At 38.6% G+C, this 24,181-nt stretch overlaps 1 protein-coding gene across 3 annotated transcripts in view; it reads left to right on the top strand.

Annotated features, from left to right (window-relative positions):
- LOC100759179 (contactin-1) overlaps positions 1-24,181 on the top strand; it is a 285,961-nt gene that overhangs the window by 164,683 nt on the left and 97,097 nt on the right. For all 3 annotated transcript variants that reach the window (XM_027396333.2, XM_027396336.2, XM_027396334.2), the window contains exons 4-7: positions 4,360-4,492; positions 12,212-12,384; positions 14,597-14,692; positions 22,741-22,947. In XM_027396333.2, the coding sequence (XP_027252134.1) occupies positions 4,360-4,492; positions 12,212-12,384; positions 14,597-14,692; positions 22,741-22,947 (609 nt within the window). The remainder of the gene's footprint in view (positions 1-4,359; positions 4,493-12,211; positions 12,385-14,596; positions 14,693-22,740; positions 22,948-24,181) is intronic.

The following is a 24,181-nucleotide window of genomic DNA, read 5'->3' on the forward strand; positions in this document are numbered from 1 at the left end:
TCCTTTTAAAAATTGAATTTATGCACACCTGTGACAGGAACTCTCAGTGTTGCATTGTTAGGGATGGTAAATTAGTGCAATGTTACTTCTTACCCATTGACCTAAGTGATAGAAGTATCAGAGTATTCAAAACCAAGTCCTAAGCATAGTGATTGTCTCAGTGAAGGACCAATACTATGGAGAATTTTGTGCTCAGCTATGTAACTTTTGCCTCATCTAGGTAGTTCATTCTACTTCAAGACAGCTTAAATCACTTCACTCTTGGCTCCATAACAAGAGATATTGTAAATATTGTAAGAATTTTAATAACAGACTTTTCAAATTTTGATGCCATTGCTTTATTTCGTAGTATATTTTTCTTAGACTCATCTGACAACATACTTATGCAAAATTGTGTTTAATAACAGATTGAGATGACATATTTCAGAACGAAAAAAACTGGAATCTGTCTCAAGACAGATAGAAAAGCTACTAAAAATAACTCTCAAGCACAAACTGCAATCTTACTTTCAAGCTCTAGAAATAAAACCAAATAGCAAGATTACAGAGGACTGTCTCCACAGGGTTTGAAAAGTGTAAGGATACTATTTTAGCACACGCCACTGACTGATTGTGGAGTCTCTGAACATAAAAAGCCCACTGAAGGAGCAGCAGTAGCATTTGATTGTCTTTTATTTGCAGATTTTACTTCAGATATGCATGTGTGATCTTTTTCTTTCTTATTAACATTTCTAACCAAATTTGCTAAAGTAATCACTTCTAAGGTAGAGTTAAGATAGCTACATTAGATAGAGGAAAGTGAGAGATTTTGTTAAAATGAGTTTGTATTTTAAAAACAAAAACAGATCAAAAGAAAATGTGTTAATTAAACCTTCAAGAGACCTGAGATGTTTCCTCCAACTTTGTTCCTCCTCCTGCCTCCCACCCCTTCCTCCATAAAACTTCCAAAACATCAAAAGCTTTCACCTGGATCTTCTCACTATTAGAACCGCAAGAGACAGACACCTATTTCTGCAGGCTGAGTATAGAGCTGCCTTCACAGCCCATCCTGAGTCTCATGCAGAAGGATCTTCTTTCTCTGGGTCTGAGCACTCCTGTTGAGTTAGGGTCCATGGAGTCACAATATTGAGGGATGGGGTTAGGTTCCTGCTGAGGGTGACAATGGGAGGCAAAGACTTGAAACAGTAACTGCTGTTCTTAAGGGCTGGTTTCAGTTCCCAATTAACATGTGAAGAATCATCCATAAGCTTCACAGGGGATCCAATCTTACCCAGTGCAGAAAATTTTAGACATGTAAGCAACGTGTATTCATTAAAAGTATAACCCTATCCTGAAAACAAGAAAACGTTTTAAATGTGATCTTTCTGCCATATGAAAATTAGTTTAGCTTCATTATGTTGTCTCTCTAAGGTTTCATATCTGGCCCTATAGAAGTTAGAAGCTAATGGAGGGTTAGAAAATATACAGACATCATTTGCACAAAATATTGCTATTAAGAAGAAAAAAATGCAACAATATTTTTGTTTGACCTATAGAATTTTAACTATAAATTCTTTAATATTTACATAAGCTCTTTGCATAATTGACTTCATATATACACACACACATAAACACACACACACACACACACACACACACACACACATATATATATATATATATGTATGTATAATGGTTCATACATCACAAAAGGTTAAAGCCTCACTCCTGTTAGGAGGTGATATTTCTTTCAGGCAGTATCTCAGAGGCTGATGTTAGAGAAAATAAAAACCGCTGTGCTGCTTGAGTTAAACCATTTTTATAAAGCAAGCTCAGAACCCTGAGTGGGCATGTCACATTAACAAATGATGCTTCTAGGGGATAGGTTACATTCAATCAAGTTGTCAGCAAAAGGGGCAACATGGGAACCCCACAAACAAGCCAGGCTTGGATTGCCAAGGGTATGGATTGTTCTCCACAAATTGACTGAAGACAGAACATACACAAGTCATTGACATGGAGAAGTTGAGCTGGTGCCTATCTAGAGCCATTACCCCAACATGGCTTCATGGTACTGGAAGGTGCTCTACATGCTACCAAAGGATAAAAGTAAACACAAATTCAGCTCCAAATCCTTTCATTTACAACAATGGCCTGCCCGAAAGATACATTGGTCAAATAGTGGCACAAAGCTTGTGAGAGAAACCAAATCTGAATGGATTTAAGGCACACTCCATGAAATGAAACCCATACCAACATTGATTGGGTGGCCAAGAAAGAACCTGAGATTAGATCAGTCAGGGACCTAGGGAAAAACCAAATACTAGTGTTCAACTAAAGGAATATAGCAAAAATATAGCTCCTAATAACATTCTGCTATACTTATAGATCAGTGCCTTGCTATGGCATCATAGAGAAGTTTCCTCCTGCAAAATATAGGAACAAATACAGAGACTCACATCCAAATAATACGTATGAGAGACCTTGGGACACACAGTCTTTGGATGTCTCCATCAAAACCCTTTCCTCGGGGATCAGGGAACTCTGGAACAAAGGAGACAGAAAGTGCGTAAGAGGCAGTGGGGATGGAAGACACCATGCAAACAAGGCCTTCTAAACATAGCAATCCAACAACCATAAACTCACAGAGACTGTGGCAGCATACACACGGCCAGCACAGGTCTGCACCAGAAAGGATCCTAGAACTGAAAGAAATGGATACATACTCCCATCCCTAACCAAGAAGCTGACTGAAATTGATAACTACTTGCAAATGAAAAATTAGTTTTCTGCAAGTGAGTTTCACTCTTAAATGCAGGCCCCAGCCAATACAAAACAAACTCAACGGCAGTTTTGGACGTCCTCTATCTTATAATGTTGAGTCAGAACATTCTCTTTTTTATTTATTTTATATATTATTATTATTACTATTATCTTAAGGTCCTTTGTGAATATATTATAGATTTTGTGTATTTGAGATGCTTGTGTGTGTCTTCGAGCTACATGCATTACTTGTGCCTTTCCTTTGGCTCTTTTTCTCCTCTTTGTTTTCCTTTGTCTTGTGCTGATTTGTTTTTGTTTCATTTTATTATGTTCTATTTTATTATTATCTCTTAGATGCCTGTTTGTTTTCTAAGGAGAGATGGAAAGGGTGTGGATCTGGGGAAAGAGCTGGGAGGAGGCAGGGACTGCTGTAATTTTATTTATTTTAAATAAAAGGGGTGAAAGAATAAGCTGGGGTATCCTGACACGATGGTACATGCCTGCCATCCTGGTACCCAGGAAGTAGAGACAGGAAAATCTGGAGGATGAGTTCAGCCTGGGCTATATGAGACCCTCTTAAATAAATAAAAACCAGAAACAAAGGCAAAACAATAACAACACCACAAGATGAAGAAGTGAACCATGGCCTGCTTCTATTGGAGCCATAGCAGTGACTTCAGGGAAGAATTTCCTGCCTTTAAAGGCACATGGTTCACCATTGATGGGGAATGTTCAGGCTGAGAAGGGCGGCAGGACCTGCTGGGCCAGAAAGTTCACGTTACACACCACTAACTCATTCAGAGCATATGGCTCTTAGCTGGAGTAGGTGGATGATGCTACACTACATCATGCAAGGGACTCCTGCCTCTTCAACCTTTCCTTCGGTTTCATTTTTTTTTCCTTCCAGAACGATAGACTCCCAAGACAAGTGCTGCCCAAACTGGGTACTCATGATGGGTTTCAAACCAGTTAGTTCATAAACTCTGATACTCAAAATTTGTATGTGTGTCATCACAGATGATAGATGAGTATGAATCCTGGTCACACGTTCAGGAAAGAAAACAATCAAAAGTAAATAATCTCCCCTGGAGCATTCAGGAATTCACGTATTGCTTCATTTTTTCTTATCTTCTAAAATCTTTAAAGCACCTTTGCATTCTAGACCACTAGGCAGCTGGGTAGCAAGTGATTAAAGAAGCCACCTATCTCCAATCACTGCCAGTGTGGTGACATAGAAGGTTGCATCAAAAGTCAAAGTAGGGGTGGTATGTCCCACAGCCTGAGTTGGGAACCCACAAAAGAGGGTCATTTAGAACAGGAAGGATGGGAGGCAGCCTGCTGAAGGAATAAATGCTAAATGTACAGACTTTGATAAGAAAGGTAGGGTGATGATTTTGGAAGGTAGAAAAGCTCAAAGCTCATACAAAGACCAGGAGGCATGAATGTGCGTGCATATGCGCTCTTGTGTACGTAGAGGGAACTGTACAGAGATAACTGACAAATGTACTTTTACAGAAACAATGAGAGATGGGCAGAAAAGAAGGACTTTTGGTACAACCAATTTTTTTTTTTACTTACCAAGTGGTACACTATAAAATCATCTTGTTTTTGTTTCAGTTTCTGAGGAGGACAAAGGATTTGGACCCATTTTTGAAGAGCAACCAATCAATACCATTTACCCAGAGGAGTCACTGGAAGGAAAAGTTTCACTCAACTGTCGGGCACGAGCCAGCCCATTTCCAGTTTACAAGTAATGCACCCCACTGCTCTTTTCAGAGGGAGGTCAAGGGTGGCAGAGTGCAGGTGGCACCTGTGACCTCAGATCTGTAGAAATATCTCTTAAGACAGGTCTGTGAGGTCCATGGACATCGACTCAAATATTGGCATATCCATTACTGAAAATGCAATATGTTATTTATATACATGTAGTTTTTAAAATATATGTAAGAATTTATTTATACACAGGCTATACAGGTAGATTTGATAGTATCTAATGAGCTGATGCTTTCAAACAGAAAAAAGTGTCACATAAAAACATTATATCTATATCAATATATAATCATTTTGTATGTACTGTCCTTGATAACTCAAATCTATTAGTGGCTGATAATATTTCCATATTAACTACATTCCAAAGTTTGCATAGGCAATCCCTGAAAGTGTTACTTTTTTTAACTGATCTCAGATCTCTATCCCTGACAAGTCAGACAGTTTCCTGCAGCACTAGGATTCAACCCTAACACTCATGTATGTGAGGCAAGCTCTCTGCCACTGAGCCATATTTCCAGCACAAAAATATGTCTTAGCCAGGTGATGGTGGTGGCAGCGGCAGAGCACACCGTTAAAACCAGAACTCAGGAGGCAGAGGCTGGAGGATCTCTGTGAGTTTGAGACCAGCCTGGTCTACAAAGCAAGTTCCAGAATATCCAGGGCTACACAGAGAAACCCTGTCTCAAAAAACAAAACAAAACAAAAAATGTGTCTTGAACATCTGAATGGTGAATGAGAAACTATTTCTGTGTTCCTGGGTTACTTCTTTATGTGCTATCATAAAAACTTGGTAAGAGGTAAAACTGGGTTTCTCTGCTACAGATAGTTTACAAAATTGTGCCAACAATTTAATTTGATTCAAAAACTAAAAGTAAATAAATGCCAGTGAATTTGAATTTATTTTGAGAGGTGTTTTCATGAAAGAAAAACCAGTTATGGGAAAATGGAACTTCAGGGGACAATTGTCACCTGACTTAATTGAAGTATATCAATTAATAATTAAGTGTTTGATATTAGGCTTTCCTCCTACTATAAAACAGCTTTCTATTGTTATAAAAAGTTATTACCAGGAAAAATAGCCCCTTCCCACCACTTAATTATAATTGTGTTCATTTTCTCTTGCCTCTGGCCATAATTACAAGATTACACTAAAATAAAATATGAATTTAGATATAAAATCACCATCCTTCTGACATTATTTTTATGGCTTCAATTTCATGCATGGGAACACAATATAAATTATAGATAACACATTGTTTTAAAAATTATTTGGTTAGTAGACTAACTGCAGTTGCCTCTGCACACAGTTATGGCCATGGGCTGGCATCAGTGACAGGTTGTAGAGATTTATACAAGAAATACTTACAGAAGAAGATGCTAAAGATTAACTTAGATACATTGACTTGACCATGTGAGTTAAGCACAGATGCTGGAACAAAGCACAGATGTGATGGTTTGTAAAGGAGCCTCCAGATAGTGTGAAAATCTCAAGCCTATTTCAGTGACACAGAGTCTATCATTCCATCCTCCACAGCAGCCTCCAGAGTGTCTTGGAGGCAACCAATCAGATGGTGCTGTGCTCAGTGTTTCCCCATACAGATGCAATAGGAATGAAATGTAATCTGGCTTGTTAACTGTGTCCTTTGCCTTACAGAAGCTTCTCAGTTTCAGGAGGTCCTATTTATTAAATGTTGATCTCAGTGTCTGTGCTACAGGTGTAAGGTTCAGGAAGTTGTCTCCTGTACCAATTCATTCAAGGGTACAATTCATTCATCCCACTTTCTTTTCTAAGAGGTTCAGTGTGGCTGGATTTATGTTGAGGTCTTTGATCCATTTGAACTTAAGTTGTGTGCATGGTGATAGACATGGATCTATCTGAAGTCTTCTACATGCCAGCATCCAGTTATGCCAGCACCATTTGTTGAAGATGCTTTCTTTATTCCATTGTATATCTTTAGCTTCTTTGTCAAAAATCAGGTGTTCGTAGGTATGTGTGTTAGTATCAGGGTTTTCAATTCGATTCCATTGGTCTATTTGTCTTTTTTTGTTCCAGTACCAAGCTGTTTTCAGGACTATAACTCTATAATAGAGCTTGAAATCAGAGATGGTGATGCCTCTGGAAGTTCCTTTACTGTACAGAGTTGTTTTGTCTTTTGTTTCTCCATATAAAGTTGAGTATTGTTCTTTCAAGGTCTGTGAAGAATTGTGCTGGTATTTTGATGGGTATTGCATTGAATCTGTACATTGCTTTTGGCAAGATTGGCATTTTTACTATGTTGATCCTACCTATCCAAGAACATGGGAGATCTTTCCATTTTCTGGTATCATCTTTAATTTCTTTCTTTAAAGACTCAAAGTTCTTGCTATATAGGTTTTTCACTTGTTTGGTTAGTGTTACCCCAAGATATTTTATGTGGCTATTGTAAAGGGTGATGTTTCTCTGATTTCTTTCTCAGCCCTCTTATCATCTGTATACAGTAGGGCTACTGATTTTTTGTGTTAATCTTGTATCCTGCCACTTTGCTAAATGTGTTTACCAGTTGTAGGAATTCCCTGGTAGAGTTTTTCAGGTCACTTTTGTAAATTATCCTACCATCTGCAAACAGGGAAGTTTAACTTCTTCCTTTCCAATTTGTATCCCCTTGATCTCCTTTTGTTGTCTTATTGCTCTAGCTAACATTTCAAGTATGATATTGAAGAGATATGGAGAGGGGACAGGCTTGTCTTATTCCTGATTTTAGAGGAATCACGCTGAGTTCTCTCCATTTAGTTTGATGTTGGCTGTTTTACTGCATGTTGCTTTTATTAATGGCAGCCCATAGATTGGGCAAAGATACTCATCAAACCCATATCTGACAGAGGGCTGATCTCCAAAATTTACAAAGAACTCAAAAAGCTAGTTTTCAAACCACCTAATAATCTAATTAAAAAGTGGGGTACAGAACTAAATAGAGAATTCTCAACAGAGGAATCCAAAATGGCTGAAAGACACATAAGAAAGTGCTCAACATTCTTAGCCATCAGGGAAATGCAAATCAAAACAACTCTGAGATATCATCTTACTCCAGTCATAATGGCTAAATTAAAAAACACCAATGATAACTTATGCTGGAGAGGATGCAGAGAAAGGGGAACACTCCTCCACTGCTGGTGGGCATGCCAACTTGTACAGCCACTTTGGAAATCAGTATGGCAATTCCTCAAGAAAATTGGAACCAGATTACCATAAGATCCAGCAATTCCACTCTTAGGCATATACCCAAAAGAAACACATTCATACAACAAGGACATCTATTCAATGATGTTCATAGCAGATATTTGTAATAGCCAGAACCTGGAAACAACCTAGATGCCCCTCAACTGAAGAATGGATACAGAAAATGTGGCACATTTACAACATGGAGTACTACTCAGCAGAAAAAAATGGAATCTTTAAATTTACAGGCAAATGGATGGAACTAGAAGAAACCATTCTGATCCAGGTAACCCAGTCACAAAAAGACAAACATGATATGCACTCAATCATATATGGATTTTACACATAGAGCAAAGGACTACCATCCTATAATCCACACCACAAGAGAAGCTAGGCAACAAGGAGTACTCTAAAAGAGACATACATGGTCCCCCAGAGAAGGGGAAAGGGACAAGATCTCCTGAGCAAATTGGGAGCATAGGGGGAAGGGAGCAGGAACTAGGAGAATGAGAAGGGGAGAAGAGGAGAGGCGAGGAGGACATAAGTGAGCAGGAAGGTTGTGTAGGGGAAGAATAGAGGAGAGCAAAATAAAAGATACCATCAAAGAGGGAGCCAGTATAGGTTTAAAGTGAAATCGGGCACTAGGGAAGTGTCCAGAGATCTACAAGGATGACACCAACTAACCATCTAAGCAACAGTGGAAAGGCTACATTAAATACCCTCTCCTGGTAACGAGATTGATGACTAACTTACATACCATCCTAGAGCCTTCATCCAGCAGCTGATAGAAGTAGAAGCAGATACCCACAGCTAAACACTGAACTGAACTGGAATCCAGTTGCAGAGAAGGAGGAGTGATGAGCAAAGGGGTCAAGACCACCCAAGTGAAACCCACAGAAACAGCTGACCTGAACAAGAGGGAGCTCTTGGCCCCCAGACTGATCACTGGGAAACCAGCATGGGACTGATCCAGACCCCATAAATGTGGGTGTCAGTGAGGAGGCCTCAGAAATCTATGGGGCCTCTTGTAGTAGATCAGAACTTATCCCTACTGTAGGAATGGATTTTGGGATCCCATTTCACATAGAGGGAAACTCCCTCAGCCTAGACACAAGGGGGAGGGCCTAGGCCCTATCCCAAAGGATATGTCAGACTCTGAAGACCCCCCATGGAAGGTCTCACTCTTCCTGGGGAGCAGAAATGGTATTAGATAGGTAGGGTGTTAGTGGGGGGCAGGGTCGGAGGGGAGGGAGTGGCAATGGGGATTGACATGTAAAACAATCTTGTTTCTAATTTAAATTAAAAAATTTAAAAAAGAAAGAAATGTAATTGGCAAATATGTCACCTATTCCACCCCACAGGTTTTAGCCTAAGGAAGTCCCCAGCTTGAGCTGGCTTGCCTGTCCATTTATCAATATAGGGAGCAGAGGGAGCCAAGTAAATAGAGCTTGTAGGGAAAGAGAGGAAAGGACAGGAGGGAAGAGGAGGGGGAGAGGAGGGGAGGGGAGGGAGGGGAGGAGGAGAGGAGAGGAGAGGAGAGGGAGAGGAGAGGAGAGGAGAGGAGAGGAGAGGAGAGTTACGATAAATCTTTCCTCCAAAAGCCGCCTGAGCCCCACCACCACATGTGAACTTTTCGCCAGCCACCCGCCTGAGTTAGGGCCCAAATGAATACACAGAAACTTGTATTAGGTTCAAAGCTGCTTGGCCAATGACTAGAATTCCTCATCTGTTTGCTCAGTCTTAACTATCATAAATCTATATATTTTATAAGACTTATCTTATCGGACGCCTTATTGGCGTCCCTCCTTGCTGGTGGATCACATTGTGCCACTGGAGCAGGAGCGGAGGGGAAAAGAGGCCCTTCCTGTTTCTCCTTTGCTTAAATATGAGTCTCCTTGCTATGTCATTTCCTGTCTGGATCATCATTTCTCTACTACATTTCCCAGAATCCTATAACTTGCTGTTTCATTGGCCAAACAGTATTTTATTTAACAATCAATAAGATAAACATACACAGTACATTCCCCATCATCTCCTCTTTTCTATCTAAATAAAAAGAAGGAAGGGTAACTTATCTTTTATAATAACTGAAGAAAACTATAACCATACTATCTGTCTTTAACTCTATCAAAGACCACAGAAGGATAATATATAAACTCTAGAATTGACAGAGACATCCGCTGCCTGGACAGTCATTCAAAGTTCCTCTGTAACTAACATTGGGGCATCCATCTTCAGCCCATAGGCCACAGTGTGTCTGGCACACTTCTCTATTTTAACAGGAACCCTTTAGTACTGTCATTTTCTTGTGGGTCCTGCATGTCCAGTTTATACAGCAACAAACAGTCCAGGCAAGAGCAGTTTCTTGCCCAAATGGCTAAATTTGCCTTGTTGAAAGCAAACTCCATAACAAGTTTCTTCGATGCCCATCTTTCTTTCAGACATAATTGGTGTGCCAGGAGCAGTTGTGCCTCACTGCCAAGATAAACCCTAAACCATTTAAATGCCATATTTCTGTAGGTCTTTGAAAGGTTTGAAGAATACCTATCCATCTCAAATACATCTCTGTATATCTAGAAAACCTAACTAACCTAATTATAAGTTCTGACTATTATAGGTAAAAGATCTGTATAAACACAATACCTAAACAAGAGGAGACATGTACATATCACAAAATTGACCTTAAAGTTGTATCGATAAATGAAAATCTATACCAATGCAAAGTATTCATTTCTATATCCTATTCCTTTTCTTTCTTTAAAAAGAAGGGAGGGGAGGGGAGGGGAGATTTTGGGAGGGTGGAGAGAGGAGAGGAGAGGAGAGGAGAGAAGAGGAGAGAGAGAGGAGAGGAGAGAGAGGAGAGGAGAGGAGAGGAGAGGAGAGGAGAGGAGAGGAGAGGAGAAAGACTTTTTGGTGTTAAAAAGGAATGCTTGAGGTTTTTCCAATGTACTGAATTATGGGCAAACCACACTGCCTTAGGTAATCATGCAATTTGTCCTTCACAAAGTAGTTTTGTATTTGTAGCATGTCCCATGGTGATGCATTATGCATGGTGGCATCCTGAGAGGCAAGAGACACGACAAGGAATTTCACTCGCCACTCACCAGCTTTGACACACTTTCCTCCATCTCCACCCACAAGTAGCAAACACTGCAGAAAAAAAAAACACATTTAAAGGCATGCACAAGGATTTCAATCCCATTTCTGAAAATAGACAATCAACTTACCCAAACACAGCATGGTATAAAATTATATGATATCCCAAACAACCACAGCCAGAGGAAGTCAAAGCAATAAACACAACTTGGTGCCAATAAAGGGGAAATCCCAACAACTGATGTTGTCTCACTGAGGAACATGTGCCATGGTCACTCCATACCAACTGCTCTGATTCTACCAGGGCCAGTCACATGTTGTGCTCTGCGTTTGCTTTTGAAATTGGCTCTGATGCCAAAAGGATCTTAACTGGGAAATGTCCTCATGACCCAACTTATGAAGACATTCTGACATATGCATTTTCACCATTATTCTCACCTGCATCAGAAATCTATTTGCCATCCAAAAAGTAGCCACAGCTGTCCCTGGAATTTCATGCTGAGGGCTCTGGTCTGATGGTTTTCCTAGGACATTGCTTTAAGAGATGGACCCTGGCACAGCATGGAATTACTGTAAAATAATTTACTACTATCATCTTTAAGGAAAACTCTTTTCTACATGCATTCTTCTCAGCAACTTGAGCAAAACAAACAAACAAAACCAGCAGACTTCTATTTATAACATTAACCTCTTCAGTGGGTGTTATTGTTAGCCATAATATTTCTCATAGACACCACTATACATAGGAGTATATGGTGGAGGAAAATGCCTTCCGCAAATGTTGCCCCAAAATATGTGAAAGGGCATCAATGAACATTAAATCTATGCTAAAGAAAATCTTGTTTTACTAGCTTAGTTGTAGTGTGGACTTAAGACACAGTGGGATAATTTTAAACTATGTGATCGCCCCCTAGTGGTCAACAGGTCAGTTGCTGAGCAGACAGCCTACTTCCTTTAGTTTTACTGAAAAATTGCTGTGCTGTTTAGCCAGATATTGATAGTTTATGTTGTAATTTTTCTGGAGACATGTTTTTAATAATTTTTAAAATGCATCTAGATGTATGTGAAGCTACCTAGCAATGTACAGCTATCCAATATGCTCATGTGTAAACAATAAGAAATCAATCAATGGAATGAAACTTAGTAACATACTTTTTCTTTTAGAACAATGCCTCAATTAAGATGAGGGGATGTGTCAAAGAGTTAACAACTAAACTTCTGTACCTTACACAAATTATTATTTATGTTTCCAAATACTCAGAATTATAGGTCATTAAGAAATACCACTGAGTCATAACAATCATCTCATGTCACATGGAGCTATACCAAAATCACTGCAGAGTAATGTTAGCCTGACAGTTCCCAGGCTTCATGACCTTCAGAGTGACATTAATGTCTTTTTCAAAGATGGAGAATGAATAATGGGGATGTTGACCTGACGAATGACCGATACAGTATGGTAGGAGGAAACCTTGTCATCAACAACCCTGACAAGCAGAAAGATGCTGGGATCTACTACTGCTTGGCATCAAATAACTATGGCATGGTCAGAAGCACTGAGGCGACCCTGAGTTTTGGATGTAAGTAATCACAACTTTTCTAAAGGGTGCGTTTATTTGTGCGAGATGAAATTACATGTGTCTTAATTGCTGATAAAGTTCTATATAAATTGGGGGTTTGATTCTCTGATGGTTAACTATCTCTGTTTTTCTCTTCCATTAAAATTAAAATTACTTCTCCTATATAGACTGTTCAGAGGTAAAGTATATTAACTACTCTTCCAGAGGCACCAAGTTCAGTTCCCAACACCCATGTTGAGTGGCTCACAACCTCTTGAAACTCCAGCCTCATGGAATACAGTGCCTTCTCTCTTCTGGCTTCCATGTGTAGAAAACACACACACACACACACACACACACACACAACTATCACACACACAACTATCACACACACATATGCACAAATGCACACATATAAGTACAATTAAAAATCTTATCCCTATGAATATGGACCCTTCTACCTTATCATTCCAACCAAAGTAGCGACACTGTGTGGTTCATTAAAGAAGTCATGTCACTTGCTCATCTACAGGTGGCAGGTTGTTGTTGGTAAGACAAATAACACACTTGTGAACATTCCAATTAAAATGTGGCGATTCTGAGTGACTGTCAAGACATATCAGAAAATACAACCATTAAGAGTTCTGCAAAGAGAAAAAAAAACAAGAAAACAGGCTACTGGCAAGATGTGCCATAGAGGAAATGCAATGTACAGGGTAGTGGGATTTGCATGGTAAGTTCAGCAGAGGCACAGTGCTATGAATGCTGTAAAGATAATGTAAAGGAAATTAGGACCACATTCTAAAGAATCTTGAATGGTTCTGTGAAATCTATCATCAGTGAATTGATGCCAGCATGAAAGCCCCTATGGGGTGAGAATTATCTATTAGGAGAGAAAATATCTGAGATGTATTGTGCTCTGTGCCTCTCCTCAGCACCACCCCCCTCCCTGAAAATATCTGGCTTTTCTGTAGGCTGAAATTAATTAAACTGTATTCTAACTAGTTGATTATCTTAAATTTGAATTAAGACACTTTTTAATGGGGGCCAATAATGGAAAACATTTCAAAAAATACTTGCTAAAAATAAAAGTTAGAGTTTGTTCTAAAGGACACCACTATATTGGAAGGGGAGCTGATTACAGTAATTAATCTCCATTTTGTGATTTATGTCATGTTTTTAATATTTGGTAGATATATTACAGGATGAAAACAATGTTTCAAGAAAGCAGATCAATCACTGGGAAGGGTGAGACAGGTCAAGAAACGATAATATTAAAGCAAAGATAATTGTAGATAAAACACATCATACTTAGAGAAACAAATCAGTACTTGCACTGCACTATTTTTTTTTTTTAATTTTCAAAGAAAGTCAACTTAAAAGGCAAAACCACTCTCCCATTACTGCAGTAGAATGAAAGCTAGGAAAATGACTTTAAGATGGGACTAAGCATATGAGTTTCTGTTCCATGACCAGAGATTAACAGAACTTTGCCAAGTTTAATTAAATGTCAAATGAGCAGGTAAGGCTGGAAAAGGCACTCAGATGTCATTAGTATCCTGAGTCCAGAGATGTGGCTTTGAGCTTTCCTCTGGAACAATATAACAGTGAGAGCACATGGGTTTCCAGGGGCAGACAGTGTGTTTAGGGGAGTAAAAAGTAGGTATAGTTTGGGTGTGGGTCACAAATGAAGAGAGGCAGAAACTAAACAACCAATATGGGGACGGGGGGAGGAAGAACCAAAGTACTTTAGGATCAAGAAATCAAGAAAAATAAAGAGTTTTTAACACAGAGGTGAAAGAAAAAGAGGTGGGGGGATGGATCACTTTCCCGTTATCCAACTGAGGTCCATTCCTCAGCTCTTTTCACTGAGTATCAAGTACCTTCAGGAAGAGAAGGAATGCACACCTGCCATTCCTCTTTAGCCTGCAGCTTTCGGGCTTTGGCTGACCTCACTGTATTTCCTCATGGAGACTCTCCCTAACCTGAAAGGAACATTTTTAGGTTAGCTGGAACCTTCATGGTTGTCAGAATTGTGCAGGCTGCTGAGAGTCCGTGATGGAACTAGATGGCATGCACAAATCCATCTATGAAAACAAGTTGCTTTGCACAGGTGTCCAGGGCCAGCTGCGCTCTGCCATGTCACACAAATAAGTCACCAAAAGATCACACTTAACAAATATCTCTTTCTCTTGAGCAGAGTGAACATTTCCCTTTTCCCTTTTGAAATCAGATCTCGACCCCTTTCCTCCCGAGGAGCGTCCGGAGGTGAAAGTGAAGGAAGGGAAGGGCATGGTGCTTCTCTGCGACCCTCCGTACCACTTTCCAGGTAAATGGAGTTGCTCTGACCATAGACACCTGGGGAATTAAATGAGGACAGCTGAACACTCTAGTAACAATAATATGCTAATAATTACTTAATTTATCTAACAATCATGGCCCATCATTCATTTAATGACACTCATTCTTTGCATTTGTTGTGTGAACCTTTCCTGGGAAGAAAAACATCCCACCATGGACAGGACACTAACATAATAAAAAAGATTCCTCCCAAGACTAGCTTGGTTAACCAGAGAGTTTAACTAGTATCCCTTACAGGAACATGAGAGAATGTTGTTTACATCATCCTGGGCAACTTGAGAACAGCTACACCACTGAAGACAATATCTTTCCTCCAGCAGCCACTAACTTCCTGTAAGATAATTATATGTTGGGAAGGACTGGAACTTGTGAGCCCTGCCCCTAGCACATTAAGTTTATCGGCCCCAAGCAGATATCATGAAGATAAGCCCAGCCACTGAGAGTTCATTAGAATACTGGTTGACTATGCCATGCCCATAGGACAGCCTTCCACAATAGCATCACTTTGCGGTCATTACTTACAAATGGTTGTAGATACTTTGCTATATGGGTTCATTAGTCACTTGGCCTTATTCCTAAGGCTTTTCTAGTCATTTCAGTTTATAAACAATAAGTAGGTTGGATTTGTGCTTATTAAAGTTCCTATCACATAAGAGAAATTGTGGAAGATAATTCCAGAAATCATGTTAAATATTCAGAAATAGAACGGCACTAAGGAATGATGTATGATCAATCAGTTTTTCAATTTAGTATCTGCAATATACTGTGAATTATAACTAAGCACTAGAAATGGATAAAGATATGATAAATTATTAATATCATTTGAGTCACTGATCTATGAGAAGAATTGTGCACTTCAGAAAGCATACAAAATTAAATCTCATCTGTTAAAACTTCAACTTGGACTACAAATTCCTTTCTTTTGATATGATTAAAATTAAGACTATCATAGCGTGTAGTCATAGTCTTGTTTTCATTTGTTTTACTTCTCCCCTGACAACGAAATGAATGTTTTATGCTCTTTATATATTTATTAAATGTGACTTAAAACATATCCATAGAAAATGAAATAAAACATTCTGCAATAATTTTGTGTGGAATGCAACAACTTTATATGTATTCATAGACATATACACATATGAATTTCACACAAAATTATACACATACATTACTTGTAAATTTTCACGTATATGAAATTTCATATGCATATATGAAAATTATATATATACATATATATATTTCTAGTTGCTTATAAAATGCTGGTACTTTTCTTGGTACTGCAAGAAAGATAGTTATTTTGCTCACATATGGGGCATGTTTCCGGTGTTATAACAAGATTCTATGAGAGAATAGGTTTTTGCTCGAGGAACTGCCAAAACTATGAGTAAATCCCTCTCCTCCTCATAGAATTTCCCATAAACAAGGCAATGGATGCCCATTGACTCCCTTTGTTTGCTCAACAATGGACAAGGAGCTCCATTTACTAAGAAAACTCTTGTGAGCACTTTCCCTCAACTAGATACTGTTCATTTCACAGGACACACCAGTAGGACAGAATAATCAAAACCAACAGTCCTCAGAGACCCTATGGTGTGACAGGAGTACTTAAAAGATACAAGATGAAACACAGGAAGAGGAAAGGTTAGGGGATAATTTAGATTTTAGAAAGCTCCTTGCTAGGAAGGGAATGTTACTAAAACCGTAAGGAAGGGAAGGAGTGTAGCTGGAGTTTCTTGTCCCGCCATGTCCCACTGCCACTTCAGCCCCAAATAAACACACAGAGGCATATAATAATTTATAAACTGTTAGCCAATAGCTAGGGCTTCTTATTAGCTAGCTCTGTCCTAATTATTAACCTATAACTACTAATCTATGTATTTCTACATGGCCTTATCTTACCAGAGGATGCCTGGCACATCCTATCTTCTTGGTCTCTACATGGCATCTCTCTTGGTCTCTCTCTGCCTACCTTTCTCAGAATTTTCCTCATCTCCTAGTCCCATCTATCTTCCTGCCTCTATTGGCCAAAAGGTGTTTTATTCATCAACCAATAAGAGAAACATATATACAGAAGGACATCCCCCAACAAAGGAGCTAATAGTATAAGTATCTAAGAGGACATTACAGATGGGTGAGGCAACTACAGTCAGGGCTGAGGTAGCAGCATGGGCACAAAGCAAGCCAAAGTACCTGCAGCAGGGGGGTTGGTGTAGAAGGCAAAAGAAATGTAATGTGAGTTCCAGGAACTGTGCTGTGGAGGATCTTAGCACGCATGTGTTTTTACTTTCAGTGAGGTTTACTTTCAGTGTTGAGCAGGGGAACCATATGACATGAGTGGTTACTGTTTTCGGATGGTTAGAGTAGCATTTTGCAAATGGTGCCTCGCACCTTCACAGGGGTTGCATATCAGATATTTACAATATGATTCATAACTAGCAAAATTAGGAGGAAATTCTTTTTTCCCTTTGTCTGATATTTGATTGCTTTTGTTTTGTTTTCTAAATTTGTATATATAATGTTGTGGTAGTTTGAATGTAATTGGCCCCATAATCTGATAGCTAGTGACACCATTGGGAGGTGTAGCCTTGTTGAAAGAAATTTGTGACTGTGGCGGCAGGTTTTGAAGTCTCTTCTTCTTAAGTGTCACAGTCCACTTCCTGTTGCCTTCTGACCAAGGGTAGACAGTACCATGTCTGCCTGTATGCCACCATGTTCTAAGCCATGAGGATGATAATGATAAGGCACAAACCTCTGAAACTGTACTCCACCACCTCAGTTAAATGTTTTCCTTTGTAAGAGTTGTCATGGTCATGACGTCTCTTCACAGAAATGGAAGCCCCAATGAAGACAAATACATTTTATAATGGTCTTTCCACTTCCCCAACCAATGCTACCCAGATCTTCCCCACCCCCTACCCACTCAACTTCATATCTCCCTCTCTTCCTCCCTCTTTCACTCCCCCTCTCCTGTCTCTCTCCCTTATAAGAAAAACAACAAAAAATCAAAACAAAAGAAAAGATACCCCTCCCCCAAAAGACAAAGGCAACAAAACAACGCACGCACACACACACACACACACACACACACACACACACACACACACACACACAGACACCCACACACACACACAGAATAAATTTTGTGTTTGTCAACTACTTCTGGATATGGAGCCTGCCCTGGAGTGTGGTTGATGTACCAAGTGACAATAACATGCCATTGGAGAAAACTTATTCTCCCATTCCCTTCAGATACCAATTGTAAATACCTTTTTTCTGGGGAGGGGGCTGCGACTTGGGGCCACTTCTCTTTCTCACTTCTTGGATTTTTTTCTGGTTTGAACCTATGCAGGTTCTTATGTATGCCATAACAGTTCCTGTGGGTTTATGTGTGTATTAACAGTCCTGCTATGTCTAGAAGATGCTGTTTCCTTGGAGACATTCACCACCTCTGGTTCTCACAATCTTCCTGCCTCCTCTACTGCATGGATCCCTGAGTCTTGACAGAAGGAGTTTGATAAACACATCACATTTAAGGCTGAATGCTCTAAAATCTATCATTGTCTGCACCTTGTCTATTTGTGGGAATTGGTGTTAGTTATCTACTACAAGAAGACACTTCTATGATGAGGACTGAAGGAGGGACTGATTTAAGTTTATATCAAAATATCATTAGAAATAATTATATTGCTATGTTCCTTTGCCAGAATATTAGTTATATGTTGTCTTAGGGTTTCTGTTGCTATGATGAAACACCATGTCCAAAAAGCAAGTCATGGAGGAAAAGGTTTATTTGACTTACACTTCCACATCACTGTCTAACATCAAAAGAAGACAGGTCAGGAACTCAAACAGGTCAGGAACCGGAGGCAGGCGCCAATGCAAAGGCCATGGACGAGTGATGCTTACTGACTTGCTCCCCAGAGCTTGCTTAGCCAGCTTTCTTATAGGACCCACCTGACCAGGGATGACACCACCCACGATTGACTGGCTCTTTCCCCATTAATAACTAAGAAAATGTACTACAGGATTGCCTGCAGCCTGGTCAAGTTGGGCAATTTTCTCAGTTGCAGCTCCCTCATTTCAGATGACTTTAGCTTGTCTCAAGTTGATATAAAACTAGCCAGAACATATGTGTTTCCTCCTAGGTCCAGGACCTAACTAATCTCAGGATTTAAGCAATTTTAAGTAGGGGAGTGGACCTTAAATCTAATTTTAAAAAGTGGTTGATTACTTCTATAATATTTGCACCAATATTTGCACCAGTGTATCTTGCAGGCAGGTCTCTGTTGTAGGTGGCAGGCTTTGTAGACAGGTGAGGCGGTGATTATTTGTCTCCTCCAGTAGTTTGTAAAGTGACTTCCAGCACCATAAATGCTAGTAAGTAGAGGTGAAGTCTAACTGGGCACAGTTTAATTTATCTGTATTCTATGAGCCTGTTGGGTATATACTGAAGAGTAGTATACAGGGATCTTCTGGTAGCTTGATTTTAAACTTTTTGAGGAAACTTCACACTGATTTCCATAGTGGTTGCACAAGTTTACACATATCCAACAGCAATAAGCAAGTGTTCCCCTTCCTCAACATTGCCACAAGAATGTGCTGTCATTTTTTTTAAAATTGTGATCATTTTCATGAGGGGGAGAGGAAATCTTGAATTGTGTATCTGGTGGCCACAGTGTTGAACATGGCCTGGTTTTTCGTTTGTTTGTTTGTTTTGTTTTATTTAGTGTGTGTGTGTGTGTGTGTGTGTGTGTGTGTGTGTGTGTGTGTGTGTGTGTGTGTTCCTCAGCCATTTGTGCTTCAACATTTGAAGCTTCTTAGTTCTATACTGAAATTTTTAATTGGGTTATTTGCTTTCTTGGTGTTATATTTTGGGGATTTTTTTTTTTTTAGTTCTTTGTATATTCTAGAAACAAACCCTATATCAGTTGTACAATTGGAAAAGTTTTTTCTTATTCTGCAGGTTGCTACTTTGCTAGAATGACTGTGTCCTTTGCCATGGAGAAGCTTTTATGTTTCATGATATCTCATTTATTCATTATTGGTCTTAATGCCTATGCCATCTGTCCTCTGTTCAAAAAGTCTTTTATGTGTTTGGAGTTGATGTGCAAGGTGATAGATATGAATCTATTTTCTATTTGTTCTAAACACAGCCATCTTGTTTGACCAGTAATATTTGTTAAAGATGCTGTTTTCTCTAATTTATATTTTGGTTTCTTTGTAAAAAATCATGTGTCTGTAGGTGTGTATAGTTAGTTCTGGTTCTTCAGTCCAATTCAGTTGATCAGCGTGTCTGTAGCTATGCTGAGAGCATGCTGGTTTTATTACTTATAGCTCTGATGTGCTACTTGAAATCTGGGATGATGATACCCCCAGCATTTCCTTTATTATCTAGGATTATTTTCATTGTTCTGGACTTTTTCTATTTTTACATAAAATGTAAATTTTTTTGAAGATTGTGTTGAGTGGGATTCCATTAATGCTGTGTATTTCTTTTGGTGGGATAGCCATTTTCATAATTGGTAACCCATGAATATGGGATGTATTTTTGTCTTTTTCCATTTCTTTCTTTCGTGCCTTAAATGCTTGATTATACAAGTCTTTCACTTGTTTGGATGGAGTTAAATAGGAAAGATACTGATTTTTATGTGTTTATTTTATGTCCCACTGCTTTGCTGAAATTGTTTATCGGTTATGGAAGCTTCCTGGTGGACTTTTTAACATCTTTTATGTATAAAATAATATCATCTGCAAATAAGAATACTTTGACTTCTTCCTTATTTGTATCCCTAGCACTCTAACTAATGCTGCAAGTACTATATTGACTAGGTCTTGACCTAATTTTAATGGAAATGAATTGAACTCTCCATTTAGTTTGGTTTTTGTGTTGTCTTGCTCTACTTTACCTTTATTATGTTGTGGAATGTCCTGTGTATCCCCATTCTCTGTGGAGATTTTATCAGGAAAGTTTGTTAAACTTTGTCAATGACCTTTTCTGCATCTAATGAGATGCTCTCATGTGGGTTCTTTGTTCTTTATTTTGTTTATGTGGTTGATTATATTTATTGACTTACTATGTTGACTTTAGTTTGCAAGTATTTTGTTTAGAATGTTTTTTTCATCTGTGTTCATAAAGGTTCTTTTATTGGTTCTTTGTGTGGTTTTGGTGTCACAGTAATAGTAGTTTCATATAAAGAATAATCTTCTCTTCACATTGACATTTTCCATTTAGTTTCTTCTGTAGAATTGGATTAGTGTATATATAGAAATTGATTAAATTTGTTTTTATCATGAGTTGTTTTTCTTTTTCTATCAACTGTAAAAGATAGTTTTGTTAGATATAATACTCCAGGCCAGAATTTGTGATCTCAGAGTTTGTAGATCATCCAGCCAGGTCCATCTAGTTTTCAGAGTCTCCACTGAAAAATCAGGTGTTATTCTTAAGGTACTGTCTTTATATTTGACTTGACCTTTTCAGCTTGTAGCTTTTAATATCTTTTCTTTGCTCTGTCCATTTAGTGTATTTGATGTTTATGTGTTGTGGGCAGCTTCTTTACTGGTCCTATTAGGCATTCTGCATGCCTGTCATTACTTGATAGAAATTTATTTCTTTAGCTCTGGGAAATTTTCTTTTATGGGTATATATGCATATATGTATATTATATATAAATATAATGCTTTGACCTGGGTTTCTTCTCTATATCTATTATTTGTAGATTTTGTCTTTTCATACTATCCCAGAGGATATTATTCTATTCTAGAGGTTTTATACCTTGAGTTTTTTGTTGTTGTTTAACACTTAGCATTTTCTTTCACTGAGCTATCCATTTCCTCTGTCTTATCTTCCATACTCAAAAACCTCTTCCATGTCTTGAGCTCCATTGGTAAGGCTGAGCTCTGAGATTTTTTGTTTGATATGCAGTTCTTTTATTTTAGTTTGAATTCTTTTAGTGATTCTATTTTTTGTTTGTTAAATTCTACTTTCATGTTTTGAATTGTTTTAATTATTTTATTCAACTGTGTTTTCATGGTCTTCATAAAGGCATTTATTCACATCCTCTTTAAGGTCACTGGAACATATTCATAGTTAGTATTTTTGAAGTCCCTTTTTAATGTCCTTCAGTTAAATTGCTTTTCTTAGGGCATATTACAATATGGCTGCTGACTTGTGGAGAAGGCGTATTGTATTGTCTTGATTGCTCATCTTTGTGTTTTGGGGTTGGGATATAAGCATCTGCAGTTACCATGTTTGAAGTAATTTTTGAAATAGACATCCACTCTTGTCTTGGTTATCTATAGCTTACTATGGGTCCTATCAATGTGGGCTGCTGTGGAATCTCTGATTCTCAGGCAAGAAAAGTGTCTGTGTGGTTCCTGGTTAGAGTGATTCTGTGGTTCCATCCAGAGTCACAAAGGAATGGAGATGCACTAGAAGATTTGGCAAAAGGGGAAGTGCAAAAGATCTACGGGGACCTTGGACCCTGAGTCCTAATATTTAAGAAAACCAGGAGCATGCTTTTCTTCTATTTGTGTAGTTTTAATTGTTTAATATAGCAATACATTATATATATATATTTCATTTAAATAGGAGCAATGAAACAAGGAGATCTAGGCTATAAACTGAGTTGCCTTGAGATTATTTGTGAATTGGAGTAGGAAAGATAGACTATAAGCTGTGTAGCTGTCAGTTCTATTTTAACAGTTATGAACACTCTGTGAAAACTGTTTAACCCAAGTTTCAATTAATCCATCAATGAAATGGGAGCAAGAATGTTGAGACTCTTGAAAGTACTAGTGATAGATGATTGATAGATACAGAAAGATAGATTTAATTATTTACTATGACAATTATATTCTTAAAATATGGTAGTTATTAGAAAATGTCTTCTGTCTCAACTTCCAATATTTATTGATATATAAATGACAGACTGCATGCTGGCTTGTAACTAAGAATCATAATATTTCATAATATTTCAGAGAAGAGTTTAATATTTAGTGGACAATATTTTCTTCTAGATGACCTTAGCTACCGCTGGCTCCTGAATGAATTTCCTGTATTTATCACAATGGACAAACGAAGATTTGTGTCTCAGACCAATGGCAATCTCTACATTGCAAATGTTGAGGCTTCTGATAGAGGCAACTACTCCTGCTTTGTGTCCAGTCCTTCTATTACAAAAAGTGTGTTCAGCAAGTTTATCCCCCTCATCCCAATACCTGAACGTAAGTGTTTTGTTTGTTATACTGTTTTTACAAAGTTATCTGCTTATAGTACATTTATAATAATGATCCATTGTCTTCCTGGGGAGGGCAGCACATAGTGGATGGGGGATAGAAGACTTAGTCTTTACCTTCTGAAGTTGGTTTTTATTCAATATACTCTAAAATGGTTGACTTCATATTCAGTGCTTCTAGCTTAGGAAATATGTGGAGAGTAGAGTCATTAGTTCAGGGTTCCTACAGAATTACCATGGGAATGTCTGGAATCTGCTTTTTGTTTCATGACCATTTCTACTTAGTAGTAAATTTTTAATGAGACTAAATACTTAGGTCAATTTTTTTAAAGTGATCATGTAATTAGAAAAAAAATATTGATTGTTTTAAGGAACTATTTACATGGTATAAATTAATGTAAATAATGGCTATTTCTGCTTCAAGTAATTAACATATATTACTGTGACCTGTGTGCTGAGGTCATACTCTACCTCCATTTAAAAATTCTGAAGATTATTTTCCTTAAATGTTTAACATGTACACTGCTTGAGATGCACTTTATCATATCACAACATGTGTGTTTTTCTTATCCCAGCTTAGTCCCAGCGCTTCTGCTACATTAGCAGTAGTGAGTGCACTCTTCAAAAGTGTTTGCTCCATCTCTTCCCGGCAGCAAGTGCCAAGGTGCCACTTGTTATATTTTTGAAGAAAAAGAGAAAAAGAGGAAGAAGGCAAGATGAGACATATTGACTAGTTTATTATAGGCCTGGCAGAGTAGGGAGACTAAGAGAGAAGAGAAACAGGGGAAATGGATGACCACCATGGCCAGGCGCCATAGAGAGGCAGAGAGAGCTAAGAGCAGATCGGAGAGTAGAGAGTAAAGAGTAAAGAGACTGAGCAGCAGGGAAGTTGGGACTTTTAAAGGGAAGACTGTGCATGCACACTGAGGTTCCACGCATGTCCAGAATCCTCAGCAGGCCATAATGCATGGCGGTGAGGTGGTGATGACATAGCACGTTTTCCTGTGCGTGCCCTGACTGTTGTCAGGGGGCAGGGTCTGTCTCTTAAAGAGATATTGCCAATCAGTATTAAAGCCTGAACTTTTCACCACTGGCATTCTATCTTCATTTCCCTCATAAGGAAAGAGTCACACAATTGATATTCAAAAACTCTTGACTTTCTGACTCATCTGCTCTGACCTCACTGTTTCACAAGGTTAAATGTGGCCTCTGGAAAGGGGCCT

The sequence above is a fragment of the Cricetulus griseus genome, chromosome 2, assembly GCF_003668045.3.
Source record: "Cricetulus griseus strain 17A/GY chromosome 2, alternate assembly CriGri-PICRH-1.0, whole genome shotgun sequence".
Classification (NCBI taxonomy): domain Eukaryota; kingdom Metazoa; phylum Chordata; class Mammalia; order Rodentia; family Cricetidae; genus Cricetulus; species Cricetulus griseus.